Source organism: Zerene cesonia, chromosome 20 (assembly GCF_012273895.1).
Source record: "Zerene cesonia ecotype Mississippi chromosome 20, Zerene_cesonia_1.1, whole genome shotgun sequence".
Classification (NCBI taxonomy): domain Eukaryota; kingdom Metazoa; phylum Arthropoda; class Insecta; order Lepidoptera; family Pieridae; genus Zerene; species Zerene cesonia.
The window spans coordinates 4,543,091-4,557,208 of record NC_052121.1 but is presented as its reverse complement, the minus strand read 5'-3'; the positions used below and the strand labels follow the sequence as shown (position 1 = coordinate 4,557,208).

The following is a 14,118-nucleotide window of genomic DNA, read 5'->3' as shown; positions in this document are numbered from 1 at the left end:
TGTTCGTTAGTCTCGCTAAAACTCGTGAGTGGCTGGTCTGATTTTTATAATCATGGTTTTGGTGCATTCCGAATAGTCCAGGGAAGGTTTAAAAGGTAAGAACGATACGGAGGCGAGAGAAGCCGCGGGCGGGAAGCTAGTTAGAAATAATATTTTAACTCATTGTTCAGTCTGATGGACATTATCTGTCTGCTGTCTAGTTAAAATATTCGAGATCTGAAACATTTGATGTTAAAAATCAACGATATCTGTTGAAATTCGGAAAAAAAAGTTCTTCATCCAGTTTGTTCACGCTCAAAGTTCACGCGAACGATGTCGCGGACAGTAGCCATTGTATAATACAGTAAAGACTTGTATAAAGCTAGTTTAAAATATTGCAGTTTTAGTTAAATTATTTTAAAAAATTAAATAAACATTATTTAAATAATTAGTTGATAAGATAATTTAATATAATTATCTTATTTATTATCTTTTAATTTAAAATTATGAAAATTGTGCTTGAGATTCTTTAATTGTAATTTAATTTTTTGAATCCCGCGAAAATAGGTAATTCAATTAACCAACATATTAAATGGTTATTAACTTATTATTGGCATTTTAACTCAATCTCAGGACGCAGCTCACTAGCAAAGGCTATCGACCTTACCTCGGTTAGGTACGTGAAGTAACTGTTCTGTTGATGGAAATAACTTGGTGTCTCTCAGAAGCGTGTTAATCGACTTGTGTTGACAACGGTCTAGTTACGTGTGCTTGCGAAAGAAAGAAATATTTATATTAATGTACAGAAAATTAAATCAAAATGAAGAATAATATTTTTTGTATAATTTATTTCGTGATAGGTTGTGTGTATTGCACTAGATTCGATCAAAGTCAATCCGGTAATTTGAATGTTCAGGTTGATTTAAAAGATTTACAGATAATTGCACTTCTTAAGGGAGGAAAAGAAGAATATGTGGTATGTACATAATTATGAACTTTAGTTTATAACGTAATAGCTTTCCGTCTGCGTATTCAAAGGAAGATAGACAGTCCCAGGGCTGTATCTTGATAATTACCTCCCCCGTGGGATTTCTGGGATAAGCTTTAATACTAGTACGATTTAAAACCGATTAAGAACTGTTCTCGTTTTTTTAACAATTTTTATTCTAATGCGATGAGCACTTGGTTGAGGCTTGGCGATGTTACTTTTATGCGTTTCTAGCTATGTTGAATTGATTAATATTATTTTTGGTTTGAAGACATTTTATATTTCCAGGATTATGATTATGCTTATGATTACAATGAAATGACTATAAAACCACAAAACCGGACGACACCGAGGCCACTAAACGGAACAACTTTAGCGGAAAGTGATGCTGGGACAAGTAGCAAGGCGACAATTACACCGGTGTATAATGAACAAACAGAATTTTCCACAAAAGTTCCAATTACGGACTTATCTAATGGGCCAACTGATGTGACCGTTATCGATTACAGTACGACGGAAAAATATAATGTTCAAGTATCAACAGAAAAACTGATTCCCGTAAATAAAAATGAAACTCTCACTCTAAATACGACAACGAACAGTACTAAATGTAAGAAAGGATTTGTGTTAAATTACAAAGGAGATTGCGAATTAAAATTGCAAAGCTCTGGAAACGCGTAAGTTACTATTTTGTACAGTGATTTTATTGGAAGCATTACATTGAATTGGATTCAAAATAATAATAATCCTCCTCTCCCACTTATTTTTTAAAAGTCCATTAAATATGAAGTATCTATTCGTCTGTACAAACACATTGCTAAAATATATTTAAGTGCTTATTTTTAACTAATAATATTGGGATGTAATCACGAAGCAACATTTTAAATATACGTATACATATAAATAAATTAGGGAAGGATAATTATCAAGACAGTTCACCTTTCTGTTACGGCGCGGTGGCCCATTTTCGAGAGATATTTTATAGTATGCATAAAATCATGAGGTAACTCTAATAAGCCGATGGGACGTAAGAACGGGGATCATAAGCGCAAGACTAACATTACCGTGGTTTCCGAGACACGTGGGTGTTCCAACTTGGGACTTCCTAGTTTCGCACACTCCAACTATAGGCTACTGCACTTACACATTCGTACGAATAATGAACGTGCATATTTTACTTACCGCATTAATGCTAGCGAATCATCGAAGTGTAAATCGGTATTGAAAATTTAATAAACTTTTCTTTCGTCCCTTTCCCGAAATAAAATGTTATTTGAACTGTTTACGACTTGATCTTAGGATCTGTAGATTCTGTAGAGCTTAGTATGGATGTCATTGATATTTATTATTTATATTGTGTATATTTTAAATCATCAAACTTGTAATTTTGAACAAAGCAAAGCAATTTTATCTTTGGCCAAGTTGTAGAAACCAATTTATTCATAGTTAGCATTTTTCATTTAACTTAAAAAATAAATGTGAAGACTACAGGAGCTAAAATGAGGCACGCGCGTATCGCAATCAACGACTTATCGGTCTCATCTGGTTCCGTCGGTATGCACGCGCACATGCACATACAAGCCAACGTAAAATTATTATGCTTAAAATCCGCGATTTACTAAAAATCTATTGATTGTACTAAAAAAATAAACAAAAATAAATAACTGATACATTACAATGTTGCTTGAAGAATAATTTGTCAATGAATTCTGATTCATATGATTGCCTGAGTGCTTTTTAATCATTAGAAATGTTTAGAGGTGATTTGTTCCTTTATATCAAATTTGTAGCATAATTTTTTGCACTGTCAAATTAGCATATTATATTCTCAAACTGAAACTTTTATTTATTAAATTTTACTTCTTATAGAAGCACAACATAAAAAACCACTTTTAAATCGTCACAGCAGTCCTAACATTTACCACCGGTTCAGAAAGCAGTTTGTACAAAGAGCTGGCAAGAAACTGTAGTTGCTCTTTTCTGTTTTCATATACCATCTAGTATAGCATACATACTTAATAGATAGGTATCCATAATTTGCATGAATTGTTTGTTATAAAGAGATATATATTTTTATTTCATATGAATAATAAAGTAAAAGTTGTTTTTATTGTTTCAGCTTACTTAAGTTAGTTAAATTATCCCAGAAATTAAAATTAAGGAGAGAAAATAAGGATGAAGATTGACCTAGCGAAGAAGTGAAGCTTCCTAAAAATTAATAGACTTATAAGTTGAAGGCTGGCAATTATTAGATTATTTGTGCATTTTTAAGACTGCATGGTAACAATAATTTCTGTGAATTTTTTATGTTTTTTTCATAATTGATATTGTATTAAATAAAAATATTTAGTGTTTATAATAATTTATTTATAATCTAAGTGCATCAGCAGTGATGAGTGCATATAATGTCATTTATGTAAATATATTATGTGGGACGGGTTCTAGTGAATTGTTATATTTGTACTATTTGGCATAATAGTATCAAATTTTAAATAGATCTGTTTTCCAAACCCATTAATGAAATTTATGACAAAACCAAAATATTTTGAGTTACATAACATTGGCGCAGCTGATCTTTTTAATTGGTCATAAGAAGTGTAAACAGTTAAAAAAAAATATTTAAAGTTATTTAGATAGCAATTTGGAGCATATGAAAAGATGTTATTATTTTTGAGTCTCTTTGATGCTACGCCCATGCTTTCACACATATAGCACATTATACAGAATTACTTAGAGTTTACAAAGGCAAAACAATAATGGTATGAAAGCACCAATGGTAATAAATAAGGGAACCATAACTGAGCTGTCATCTATTGAGTATGGGTCTGGTTGTTTTGGACCACTAGCTCTTCTGGACTTAGTGGCTTTCTCTTCTACTTCTTCACGTGGTTCTTCGGCCTCTGCTTCTGGCCAAACTATTGGTGGTAATTTTGGTATTTCATCAATAGTACCTTTCATCACATAAAGGGCATTTATTTTAGGGTTATCCCTGTAACCTTTTATGAATTCTACTTTAATTTTACCTCCTCTGATATCAGACTCCTCATCATTATAATATAATTTACCATTTTTTATTGAGTATGGGATATACTCATCATGAGCAACACCTCGGCCCACCTTATCGAAAATATCCAAGTCGGCAACTATAGTATGATCTCCATTCAATACCACGTCAAACACTTTCATATTTGGGGCATTAAAATATACTTCACTAAATTTAAGCACTAACACATAATCACCATCCTTATTGGCTGGAATATCATACCCAAAGGTACTGTGGTGGTAACGCTCGGTTTGATAAAGTATTTCATCTTTAGAATTCACTCTTCCGATCATCACAAATTGTTTTCCATAATCAGATGCGGTGCCTATTCTGCCTTGAAGTGGGTCTTTTTCATAATGAATGCCATAAATATCTGTATGTGCTGGTCCTCCTGCATTAACAGCGTAAATAATTTCACCCAAACCAGTCGCACACTTGATTAAATAGAAGAGGAAAGTTAAAGTACATGTTTCAATTCCAAACATATTTTTTTACATCAAGTGTACTCTAAAGCAATACAACTTTGTTACCGTGGAATAACCTAACGTAAACGTTTTATGTCAACACATTTTCTTACTATATGTAATTAAAATGTTAACTAACTAAATGTAAATAGGCTAAAGCCGGTAAGCAGAACCTATCAATAATTTGACCACTCACCATAGAGAATAGAACATCAGAATTCTTCTTGGAACATGGTACAGATTACGTAGAATTCGTCAGATAATAAAATAGTAAAAATTTTGACTAACGGCGTATACTCTATGATTACATCAGTATTGCCACCTTAATTTCTTAAAATTGTTGAATGGAAAGGGGAAAAATGGAAAAAATGAAAATTAAGCAAAGCGATCACAAAAAATTATTTAAAGTGGTAACTGTCCATACTGTACGATGAATTTAATTAAAAGGGACTGTGTGATTTCGTATGAAAATAAAGGAAGGAGAATTGTTTCCGCTCCACGATCGTTTTCACCACGCAAATCGCGCGAGATATAGAAGAAAGAAGTAAATAATCCATGTTAATTACTACATAGTATAAAACAAAGTAGCTTTTCGCAAACCACGAAAATAGCATTGCTATAAAATTTATGCTATTATGATTCTTTATAAATTAGCTTCAGTTATTGAACATGCAGTATTTTATAACGACGATTAAGCCCCATTATTTATTCATATCAATGTTTGAGCCTTTTATTTTAACTTGGGGTTATTATAAACTAATCTTTCAAGTCGTATAATTTTTTTAATAAATCGGTCCAATAGTTTAGAAGGTTCTTAGAAATGTATGTAATCCATTATTGTACTTTTATTTGAAACAATATTTATATATAGACTTGTATGCATTTCCCAAGTATTATGCATTTATCGGATGCAAAACTTCCTGGAATAAAGATGAAAAGGTATTATGTTCTAGCCAAGTATTACCTATTGTCGGGTTAGAGACTTACCTAACTAAAAGTTTGTGTGTGTGTGTATGTTTGGTTGAATAATTTAAATAATAATTACCTACACGTTTTTTCTTACATTACTTTACAAATTCTGTTTATTGTACTGTTTTTGTTAATATTTTTTAGAAATAAAATACTTTTTACTAATACAAAGTAGGAAGCCACTCAAACTTGTTAAGTATAAGTTCTTGTCGATCGTCATCGTCATCATCTTCTCGTTCCTCTCCTTTTTTAAAATATAACTTTTATATATAAATTAGGCTGCACTTAGCAAATTATCGTATCTTCCTAAACGAGTTCTCCTAAGTTAAATATAATGTGTACGCACGATTATTACCGCATACTTTTATTTTAATTATCTGTCATTAAATCGAAACAATAGGTATATTTCAATGCATCTTTAAGCTTTAAGATCAAATTTACTAATCAAACTAACATTAAGCGGCTTTGTAAACAGACTCTTTTGACTACATGGAAGGGGCCTTTCCGAGGTTCAACCCATAAAACGTAGATTAAGTTAATTACACAAATTTCACAGATCAAGTAATTCGATGTAACGAGCCAAATCTTATGTAGATTCGCGCTTTTGAATTGAGGTTAGATGATTATGTTATAAGACTTAAGGGTATATATAAGTTTTGTAATTTTGTAATAATAACCAGATTGATACTCATACACAAATATGAACAAGATAAAACTGATATATCGCCTTTTGCTACATTTAATTTTTAGTTTTATGGCATTGAAATGCTTTATGAATTAGAAATTTTGAAAGAACAGAAAAAAATATTATTTATACGCGCGCGTTCCGTTGCTACAATATTGTAATCATTGAAATAATGTTTCTTTGTTGTTGTGATGGTTCTTAATCATCTTAATAGATGGCGTGGGGTGCCCTTAGGCACATAAAACCGAAAGAGTATATAGGTGGCCGAGAGGCTAGGCGTTGCTACGTTTTGGCAAAAAACGCGGGTTCGAATCCCGCCTCGTCATCAAATTTTTTCTATTCTTTCAAAATTTCTAAGATGAAACTGGATAATTTTATCATTCGTTCACTTAAGAAAAGTGTTATATATTTATATATGTAATATTATATACTCTAAATCTATTTGATCATCCCGGATCCATCAGGCAAGACTGTTTTGTGCTAGCTTCCAAATTTTTTACAGCCGGTATAAATCTATGACACCTTGTATATTTATCTCAATATCACCATCATTTAACTGTTTATATACATATTAATAATATGTTCATTTAATACTAATTTAAAAACGTGATCAACAAAGTGGCAACCACTTTATTTCAAATCTGTTTGGAATCCCCGTTTGTACTCCCGTTAGGCTTAAAGCTTTCGAGGGTCAGTAAGCTATGGAAATTTCAAGATCCTTTTTAACTACTTTGAGTTGAGAGAAGAAAAACAAAATTGTGATTAGGTCTATAGAAGTAAAGAATTAGTAATTTGAAAACAAAGAGCTTGCCGGTAGATTTGTTTGCAAATTTTTTTAAGTCTTCAATAAATATTAATACTAAGGTTATTAGAGTAGGTACATCTTCTGGGAGTACATATAGATTACATGAATAGTGAATTGTACATGCGATAAACCTCTTTATATTTTAGAGGTCAAGGTGCCTTGCGCTCACCAAAAACTGTTAAAGTCATCATACAATCAAATTATCGAATCAAATGTAAAATTATACACTTTGTAGAGAAACTAAATAAAATAAAAATATTTTTTGTGATCTGATCTTAAATTAATGTGACGTGATTTTGTGATTGAGGATATTAATTCCTTGAAATTTTTATAATTCAATGTAATATACACTCGCGAGCAAGGGACATGCAATAATACATGATGTAAAATTAAACCTTTCTCTTGAATCAATCTATGTATTTAAAATCACAACCTCTTGGGTAGTAGGGTTTTAAAGATCTAAACATACAGACACAAAGGTGGCGGAAAGCGTCTTTGTTTTATACTAAGCGTCTTTGTTATAAACTTTATAGTGATAATAGCTATTAAACTTGTATAACTGAAAATAATATGACATAACTGAATAACATTTCATCATCATAGGTGGTTATCTCTTGCGAGAGAACGATGCTTTATCATGTCTCGAAGAGGGCCGCGTGGACATACCTATATACGAGTAGTATATATAATGAAGGAAAAAAGATTGAGGCGTCCTCGTTAATCTTACCCTCTATATTTCAAGACAAGTGAAGGGGTTAAATCATTGCGGACTTATTCGTGGATACTTGCATTTTTTTTTTTTATAATATCATTTTGAAGGCTTGACTTGCACGAGAGAGTCATACAAGTTGACATTAGGTACATAGAAAAATAGTGAACAGTAAGTGAATATGACATAAATGAGTGAACGAATTACTAAAATTATATAGAAAATAACGGTATTATGTGCAACATCTTAAAGTATTATGTGGATGAGCCATAAAATTCGATGCAATACAGGTGTGAAATAAGCTCCTAAATAGTCAATGAAGTTCGATTCCCCTGATGCCTGTCCGTGACAGCAGTGCGGAAGATTTCAACAGATAAAATTAATGTTTATCATAATCTTTTTTCGAGTAAGTTTCTTTATTGAGAAGTGCTGGGTGGCATGAAACATGCTAAGGCCAAAAATTAAAAATAGAGTTTTTACAAAAGTTGCATAATTGGTAAAAAGCTGCGTCATTCGGACGACCTGTTCGCACCTAGATATCTTCTCTAGTTTTATGGTAGTTCAAATATGCATACATAACATGGAATACCTATTTATACCTATACCTATTAATAATTTAGGATATATAACCTATAGCATACATATTAAAAAAAAACACAAATCAATGTTTTAGTAGAATGTATGCCTCTACATATCCTCTACTTAATAAATGAGTGAATATTGAGCTGGAATGCGATTTTCATTTGTCTATACAATATAGAAACAGATAAAATTTGGGAAAATAATCTGTATTTCTCTATTCAATGCGCTCGTAGTTATGTGGTTGCGGATAAATACTAACCAGCTTCAGTTGCCTCTTCACTAACGCTCGAAGGAACACAGTTGGTTTTTAGTTGCAGGAATCCGACATAACTCACGGTTCCTTCCCCGGAAGGAGTGTGTATTTATACAAGATTTCCCCACTTAAAGAAAAAAATACATAAAGTAATAACGGATGTGTACAACCATTTGAAAAAGCCGAATTATATAATAATTAGCCGCTCGGACCGGCTTGGCCGGGTTGACACGGGACAAATCGAAACAAAATATAGCCTGTCACACTCAGGGATAATACAGCATTTTGCTGATGAAAGAAATTTGAAAGCCATTCAGTGTTTTCACAGCCTATTTTATGAAACAAAAAAAAAACAAAAATCAAATCTTTCATTTTTATTACAATATTAGTGTAGTGTGTTTATTGCTATTGATGTGAAAAATATTACAAACTTTAACGTTATACTTATAACTAAAGCTGTTGAACCAATTTGGACTTTGGTTTTAAAGTAAATCGGAATTACAATGTATCAAATCTACCTTTAACCGAGTAACACCCGACCAACTTGATATCCGTTATATTAAAATATAGCATGCAACTTAAACTAATTCTTGCGATGAGTGTCCCCGACCGGAAGCGTTTTAGCGTTTCCTTAGTTTACAGGGTTATGTTTTACGGCTAAAATTTTCATCGGCGCTGGTGATCGCATAGCCCCAGGTGAACCACCAGCTCGGTTGCTCAATCAAACATAAAGAATAGGTATTAGCACATTGTTTCTTGTTCGTTTTACGTTTTCGATGCTAAAATGTGTTTAAAAAATATGTACACGAGGCATCTATTTTGGTGTTTTCAAAGCATAAATTATGAGCTTTTAAAAAATAATAGTATTGGTAGAAATAGAATAAATGATTTCTTTAAAACGGCTATGCGCTTCTACACGCAGATATAGAGTTGTAGTGGCACATAAAATATGAATCTGGCACGTAGAACATTTAAGTAAATTCCTTTCCATTCCTCAGCGAATTTTATTAGTAAGTAGTCGTTTATCTTTGAGATAACTGAACATAATATCAAGAGAAAATGCGCGTGCTTTTCATATTTTCATATTGCATATTTTTATGGGAAAAATATATAGAATTAGTTATATGATTCTCTACCTACTAGTAGCGTCAGCAGTTAAAATTTGTTATGTACTTAATCTTTTTGTAAATTAAAGAATGTTATGTATTGCATCATAAGTATTGAACACACACAATAGGATTGATAAAAAGAATAATTGTGATATAAGTGATATATTTTTAACGAATAGAGAACGAGGTTAATTTGGACATTTTTGAGTATTTTTTTAAATAAAATTTAATTCCGTTTTAAAGTTAATTCCAACTAGAAAACAGTCAAGTGAAAAATTATGCTAATGAATACTCAAAACATTGAACTGAAAAATAATTTTCGAGATATCCGTCTGTGAGGCGTGATTTAACGCATGGATAATCTTGGAATAGACTAATTTCTAGTGAGCTCACGTACTTGATCTTCAAAATTCTTTGTCACGTACAAGTTAAAATTAGAGCACAAAAATATTAAGATTCAAAGTTTAACACCATTACTTAAAGGTTTTTTAAAAAATTAACGTAATTAATTTATTTTTTTTGCTTTTGCAAGAATTCTGATTTCAACTAGAATCTCATGTATTATGCATAAACTTTGATAATATAGGTAGCTGTTGCGAGCTTCGATAAATAATTTCGTTATAAATCGTTCGGGATTTATAAATAATGTAACTAACCCGAACTGCTGGACCAATTACGATATGGAATTAGGTTTGTATTCCTTAATTCACGGAAGTACGAGTATAAATTAATATAACGATATTAACAAACGGGAGTGTCGTATATACATTCCCATTATTATTAAAAAAGTAAGTATTTGAACTCAAAATATGTAGGCATGATTTGTATGTTGATTAGTATTACTAAGAAACCCGATAGATTTGGCGTGGGTCTGACTGTGAAGAATCTTTAAACTGCACTTGTAATAGAATTTTGGTAATAGAATTCTTCTGGAAAATTTTTAAGATTTTTGCCCAATCCTGTTAATAATTAAATAATTCATTCCAGAAGAACCTTCTTTACCAACTAACTATGAGAATACGCTTAAATATTAATACGAATCAAATACAGAAATGAATAAATTTCCATCCTATTTAAAGTTATATTTTTTTTAAGTTTGGAATAAAAGAATAGACCAACAGACTACTTTAAAAAAAAAGTTAATTACTAGTAGGTATTTAAACATTTAAAGATTAAATGCCGTAAGTGGTCGATTATTCTTGATGTGCATGTAATGCGTAATAATTTATTTAAAAATGTATACTTTATGAAAATGCAATATTAGATCTTTTCATAAAGTACACTTTTTTAGATTTTATCTAAATCTTTGTAAACTACGTTATTTCTTACTGATTATATAAGTGTGTTAAAGAAAAAAGAATAATTGAAATTTCATTAGTATGGGATAGTAATTAACTAAGCAACGAAGAGACCAAGCAGGCCCAATGCGGCCTTGAATCCCTTTTAGGAACTACTTAATTAATTGTTTCACTAGTCCCTTATTAGCTTTACTGCTTTGAGAGCTTATGTGGCGAGCAATTACTGGCTTAGAAAAAAAGAGTAATTATACATTGATCCTATTATATATATATATATATATATATATATATATATATATATATATATATATATATATATATATATATATATATATATATATATATATATATATATATATATATATATATATATATAGTCTTTTACTCATATTTTCTCTTACTTTAACACTTGATGCTTGTTAGTGTGTATAATATAATAACATTGAAATAATATACATACATCGTGACAAGCAATAAAGATTAAAAATTCAACACAATGTAAAGTAAAAACAGGTCATTCTGCTTAAAATTTGTGGTATATAAAAATATCCTTTTTATGATTTTATAAAAAAACTTGTATGCCCCGACTCTTAAATAATGTAAGTTTAACTTTCATGTTAGTATTATGTATGTTTACATTGGTGTAGTTCTGTAAAGTACACATCATTAATATTCCTCTGTTTAAATTGCGTATAAGAGAGCATTACGGAATGAAAACCTGAGAGTGGTTTATGTTTATAAGGCAAAAAAATGTGCTTCCATTTGATTTCCATAACAGGTAGACTAACAGAAGGTTGGCTTGATTGAATCTAGAGCTTCATGTAAAAAGAATATCATTATATTGATTACAATATACGATGGTAAAAACATGCATTGTGTAACAAATGAGTGAATAAATTCAGATACAAAACTTTCTAAAGAAAGCTATTTCACTTTATTGTGTTTCTCAAAATAAATCTCATTAAAGGACAGAGAGTGATTCACAACTCTAATTTAACCGCTTTAAATCTCTTCAACGTATAAAAGCAATAAATTTTTCAGTACTGTGTGCAGTTAAACTACTATGAAAAAATCTTCGCTAATACCGGGTATATACAATAATTATTTGAGGTCTTATCTTTTAAACAATTACAATATTTGAATTGTAAATGAGATATTTGTTTGCCATTGAATGTTGTTAAAGCGTGTGTAGATTTTAAATGTGCCGTGGTAATGTAGGTCAATATTATTGTACGATAAGCAGAAAATGTATTTATTATCTTGGTATAAGTTTAGAATAACTGAAGTGGTATGAGGGTTAGGAAGGGTCTGAATCTAAGCGGTTGTTTTGTGAACCGCAAGCGTTCGGCAAGTTTCAATTGTACGATGTTCACAACAAGTGTAGCTGATGCTTCGTCTGCAGCAGTTACAATGAGAGCGGCTCTGGTGTAGCACGCCACACGCCGCCCTCTCGGCGCCACTATTTGTCGCGATTTACGCCCAAATAATTTCATAGTCCATCCACGCTGCTGTTGTCCGCATGAATATCTTGATAAATTGTTATTCTCTTGCAACTTTATCCTTTAAATCGGTCTCAAACCCTCACGTTTCTGATTAAAAGAAAGTGAACGAACTTTTTGAATCCTTGACGCAATTACGAAATATATAAAATATGTAATACTGATCTCAATAAAATTAGGTAAGTCAATTTTTATTTTATTTGAATAGTTAAATATTTTTACAACTTTTAACCATAACAGTAATAAACAGGAACTTGGTTCTTGGTTTAATTACAATATACTTTGATAATAATGGATTTTTATCCAAATAGTTGTAGGTGGATTTGAATATTAATCATTCCAAAAATAGTTTTATACTGTGTAAAATGTAAGAACAAATAATAATAAAGCGGAATGTTTTGTATTAAAAAATCGAGAAAACCAATTAGCGATACACTTGTTATTGTATTTTTTAAACATTATATTAGGTTTTGTAAATAGTTTTAAATGTCCTTGGATGGGAAAGTCTCGTCGCATGTGTATTGTTTATATTGAGGAATGTTTTCCTTGAAGCAGGTAGGTAGGTAATAATAGTTTCTCACAATATAATTTCCTTCAATTAGTATCGTTTGAATTCCCGCAAATGACTTTCAAAGAGAATACACAATAATAACTGCTATATTTTATACAGCTGCATTTTGCTTTGACATTTCATAAACTGGCATTCTATTTTATCAAATACTGGCTGATCACACCGGCTCTGCCCGTAATATTTTTGTAAGTTTTTCGAAATTTTAAGAGTTATTATTCTAATCCAGATGGAGATGGCGAGGGATCCTAGATTCGATTCCCACTTGGGACGCACAAAATAAAAATGTCTAGGTATGGCAGGACACAGAAGGCTGATCACCTACTAGTCCATTAAGAAAATCGATCAATGAAACAGATGTATATCATCAGCCCCATACTCCACTTGGGGACAAGGGATTTCACTTACCTGCCAATGTTCATGTGTGGAGGTGACTGTTTACCATCTGGTGAACCATCAGTTGTCGGCTATAACATAAAAAATATGTTTACATAAAGCCATCACACGAAAGCATTAAAATCCGTTCAGCCATCTTTGTACTTGTAAAAATATCAAATGATCAAAGATGAAGATAAACATGGGAAAATTTGTTTCTTTTTTCTTTAAATATGAACATGCTCAAGAAATATTTCACTAATTTCATTAAGATGATAACAATAGAAAATAAAAACTTAAATGTTCCTGTTATTTGATTATGACAGATAAAGTGATTTGTGTCCACTTAATTTTCTGTGATATAATTAATTACCCGTAGACCTTCGTAGTCCACTCTACGAAGTATACCCTAATGCTCAAAAGCATTTTTTTATTACATTAATTAGCATAATTGTATTTGAAAAATGATTTAAGCTGTTTCATAATGTCTTTGTAAATCAGAATTAAATATAAAGTTACGCAATTGTAACAAAAAAATGTTAACATTTGTTTAAGCCCGTAATGTAGTTAATGTTGCAAGAGGTTTACACAATTTGAGAACGGATATTTAAGAATGTGAGAGGTAAATTTGTTATTTCAGAAGTCGTTCAACAGACAAATTCTAAATTATTGCAAATTTCCTGCAAATCAATTTGAGCTCATCTTTTCGCTCGATACAATCAGTGTGAATAAAAGATATATGATAATATACTGGATACAAATTTTTGGGAGTCCAGCACGCTTAGGAACTAA

The 14,118-nt window shown here is 31.1% G+C and overlaps 2 protein-coding genes across 2 annotated transcripts; one reads left to right on the top strand and one right to left on the bottom strand.

The window, feature by feature from the left end:
• The first annotated feature begins 675 nt into the window (after positions 1-675).
• On the top strand, positions 676-3,299 carry LOC119834908. Its single transcript, XM_038359427.1, has 3 exons — positions 676-955; positions 1,256-1,644; positions 3,087-3,299. Exons 1-3 carry the CDS (start codon positions 800-802, stop codon positions 3,151-3,153), a joined length of 612 nt encoding a protein of 203 aa, XP_038215355.1. The 5' UTR covers positions 676-799; the 3' UTR covers positions 3,154-3,299.
• Positions 3,300-3,317: 18 nt separating this feature from the next.
• On the bottom strand, positions 3,318-4,698 carry LOC119834907 (malectin-A). The gene has a single exon (XM_038359426.1). It carries the CDS (start codon positions 4,493-4,495, stop codon positions 3,698-3,700), a length of 798 nt encoding a protein of 265 aa, XP_038215354.1. The 5' UTR covers positions 4,496-4,698; the 3' UTR covers positions 3,318-3,697.
• Between the last annotated feature and the right edge of the window lie 9,420 nt (positions 4,699-14,118).

Bases quoted from the DNA above. Each gene is read 5' to 3' on its own strand.
- LOC119834907 (XM_038359426.1), bottom strand. From the start codon at position 4,495: ATGTTTGGAATTGAAACATGTACTTTAACTTTCCTCTTCTATTTAATC.
- LOC119834908 (XM_038359427.1), top strand. From the start codon at position 800: ATGAAGAATAATATTTTTTGTATAATTTATTTCGTGATAGGTTGTGTG. The intron at 956-1,255 runs GTATGTACATAA...TTATATTTCCAG, and splicing joins GAGGAAAAGAAGAATATGTG to GATTATGATTATGCTTATGA. The intron at 1,645-3,086 runs GTAAGTTACTAT...TTATTGTTTCAG, and splicing joins TTGCAAAGCTCTGGAAACGC to CTTACTTAAGTTAGTTAAAT.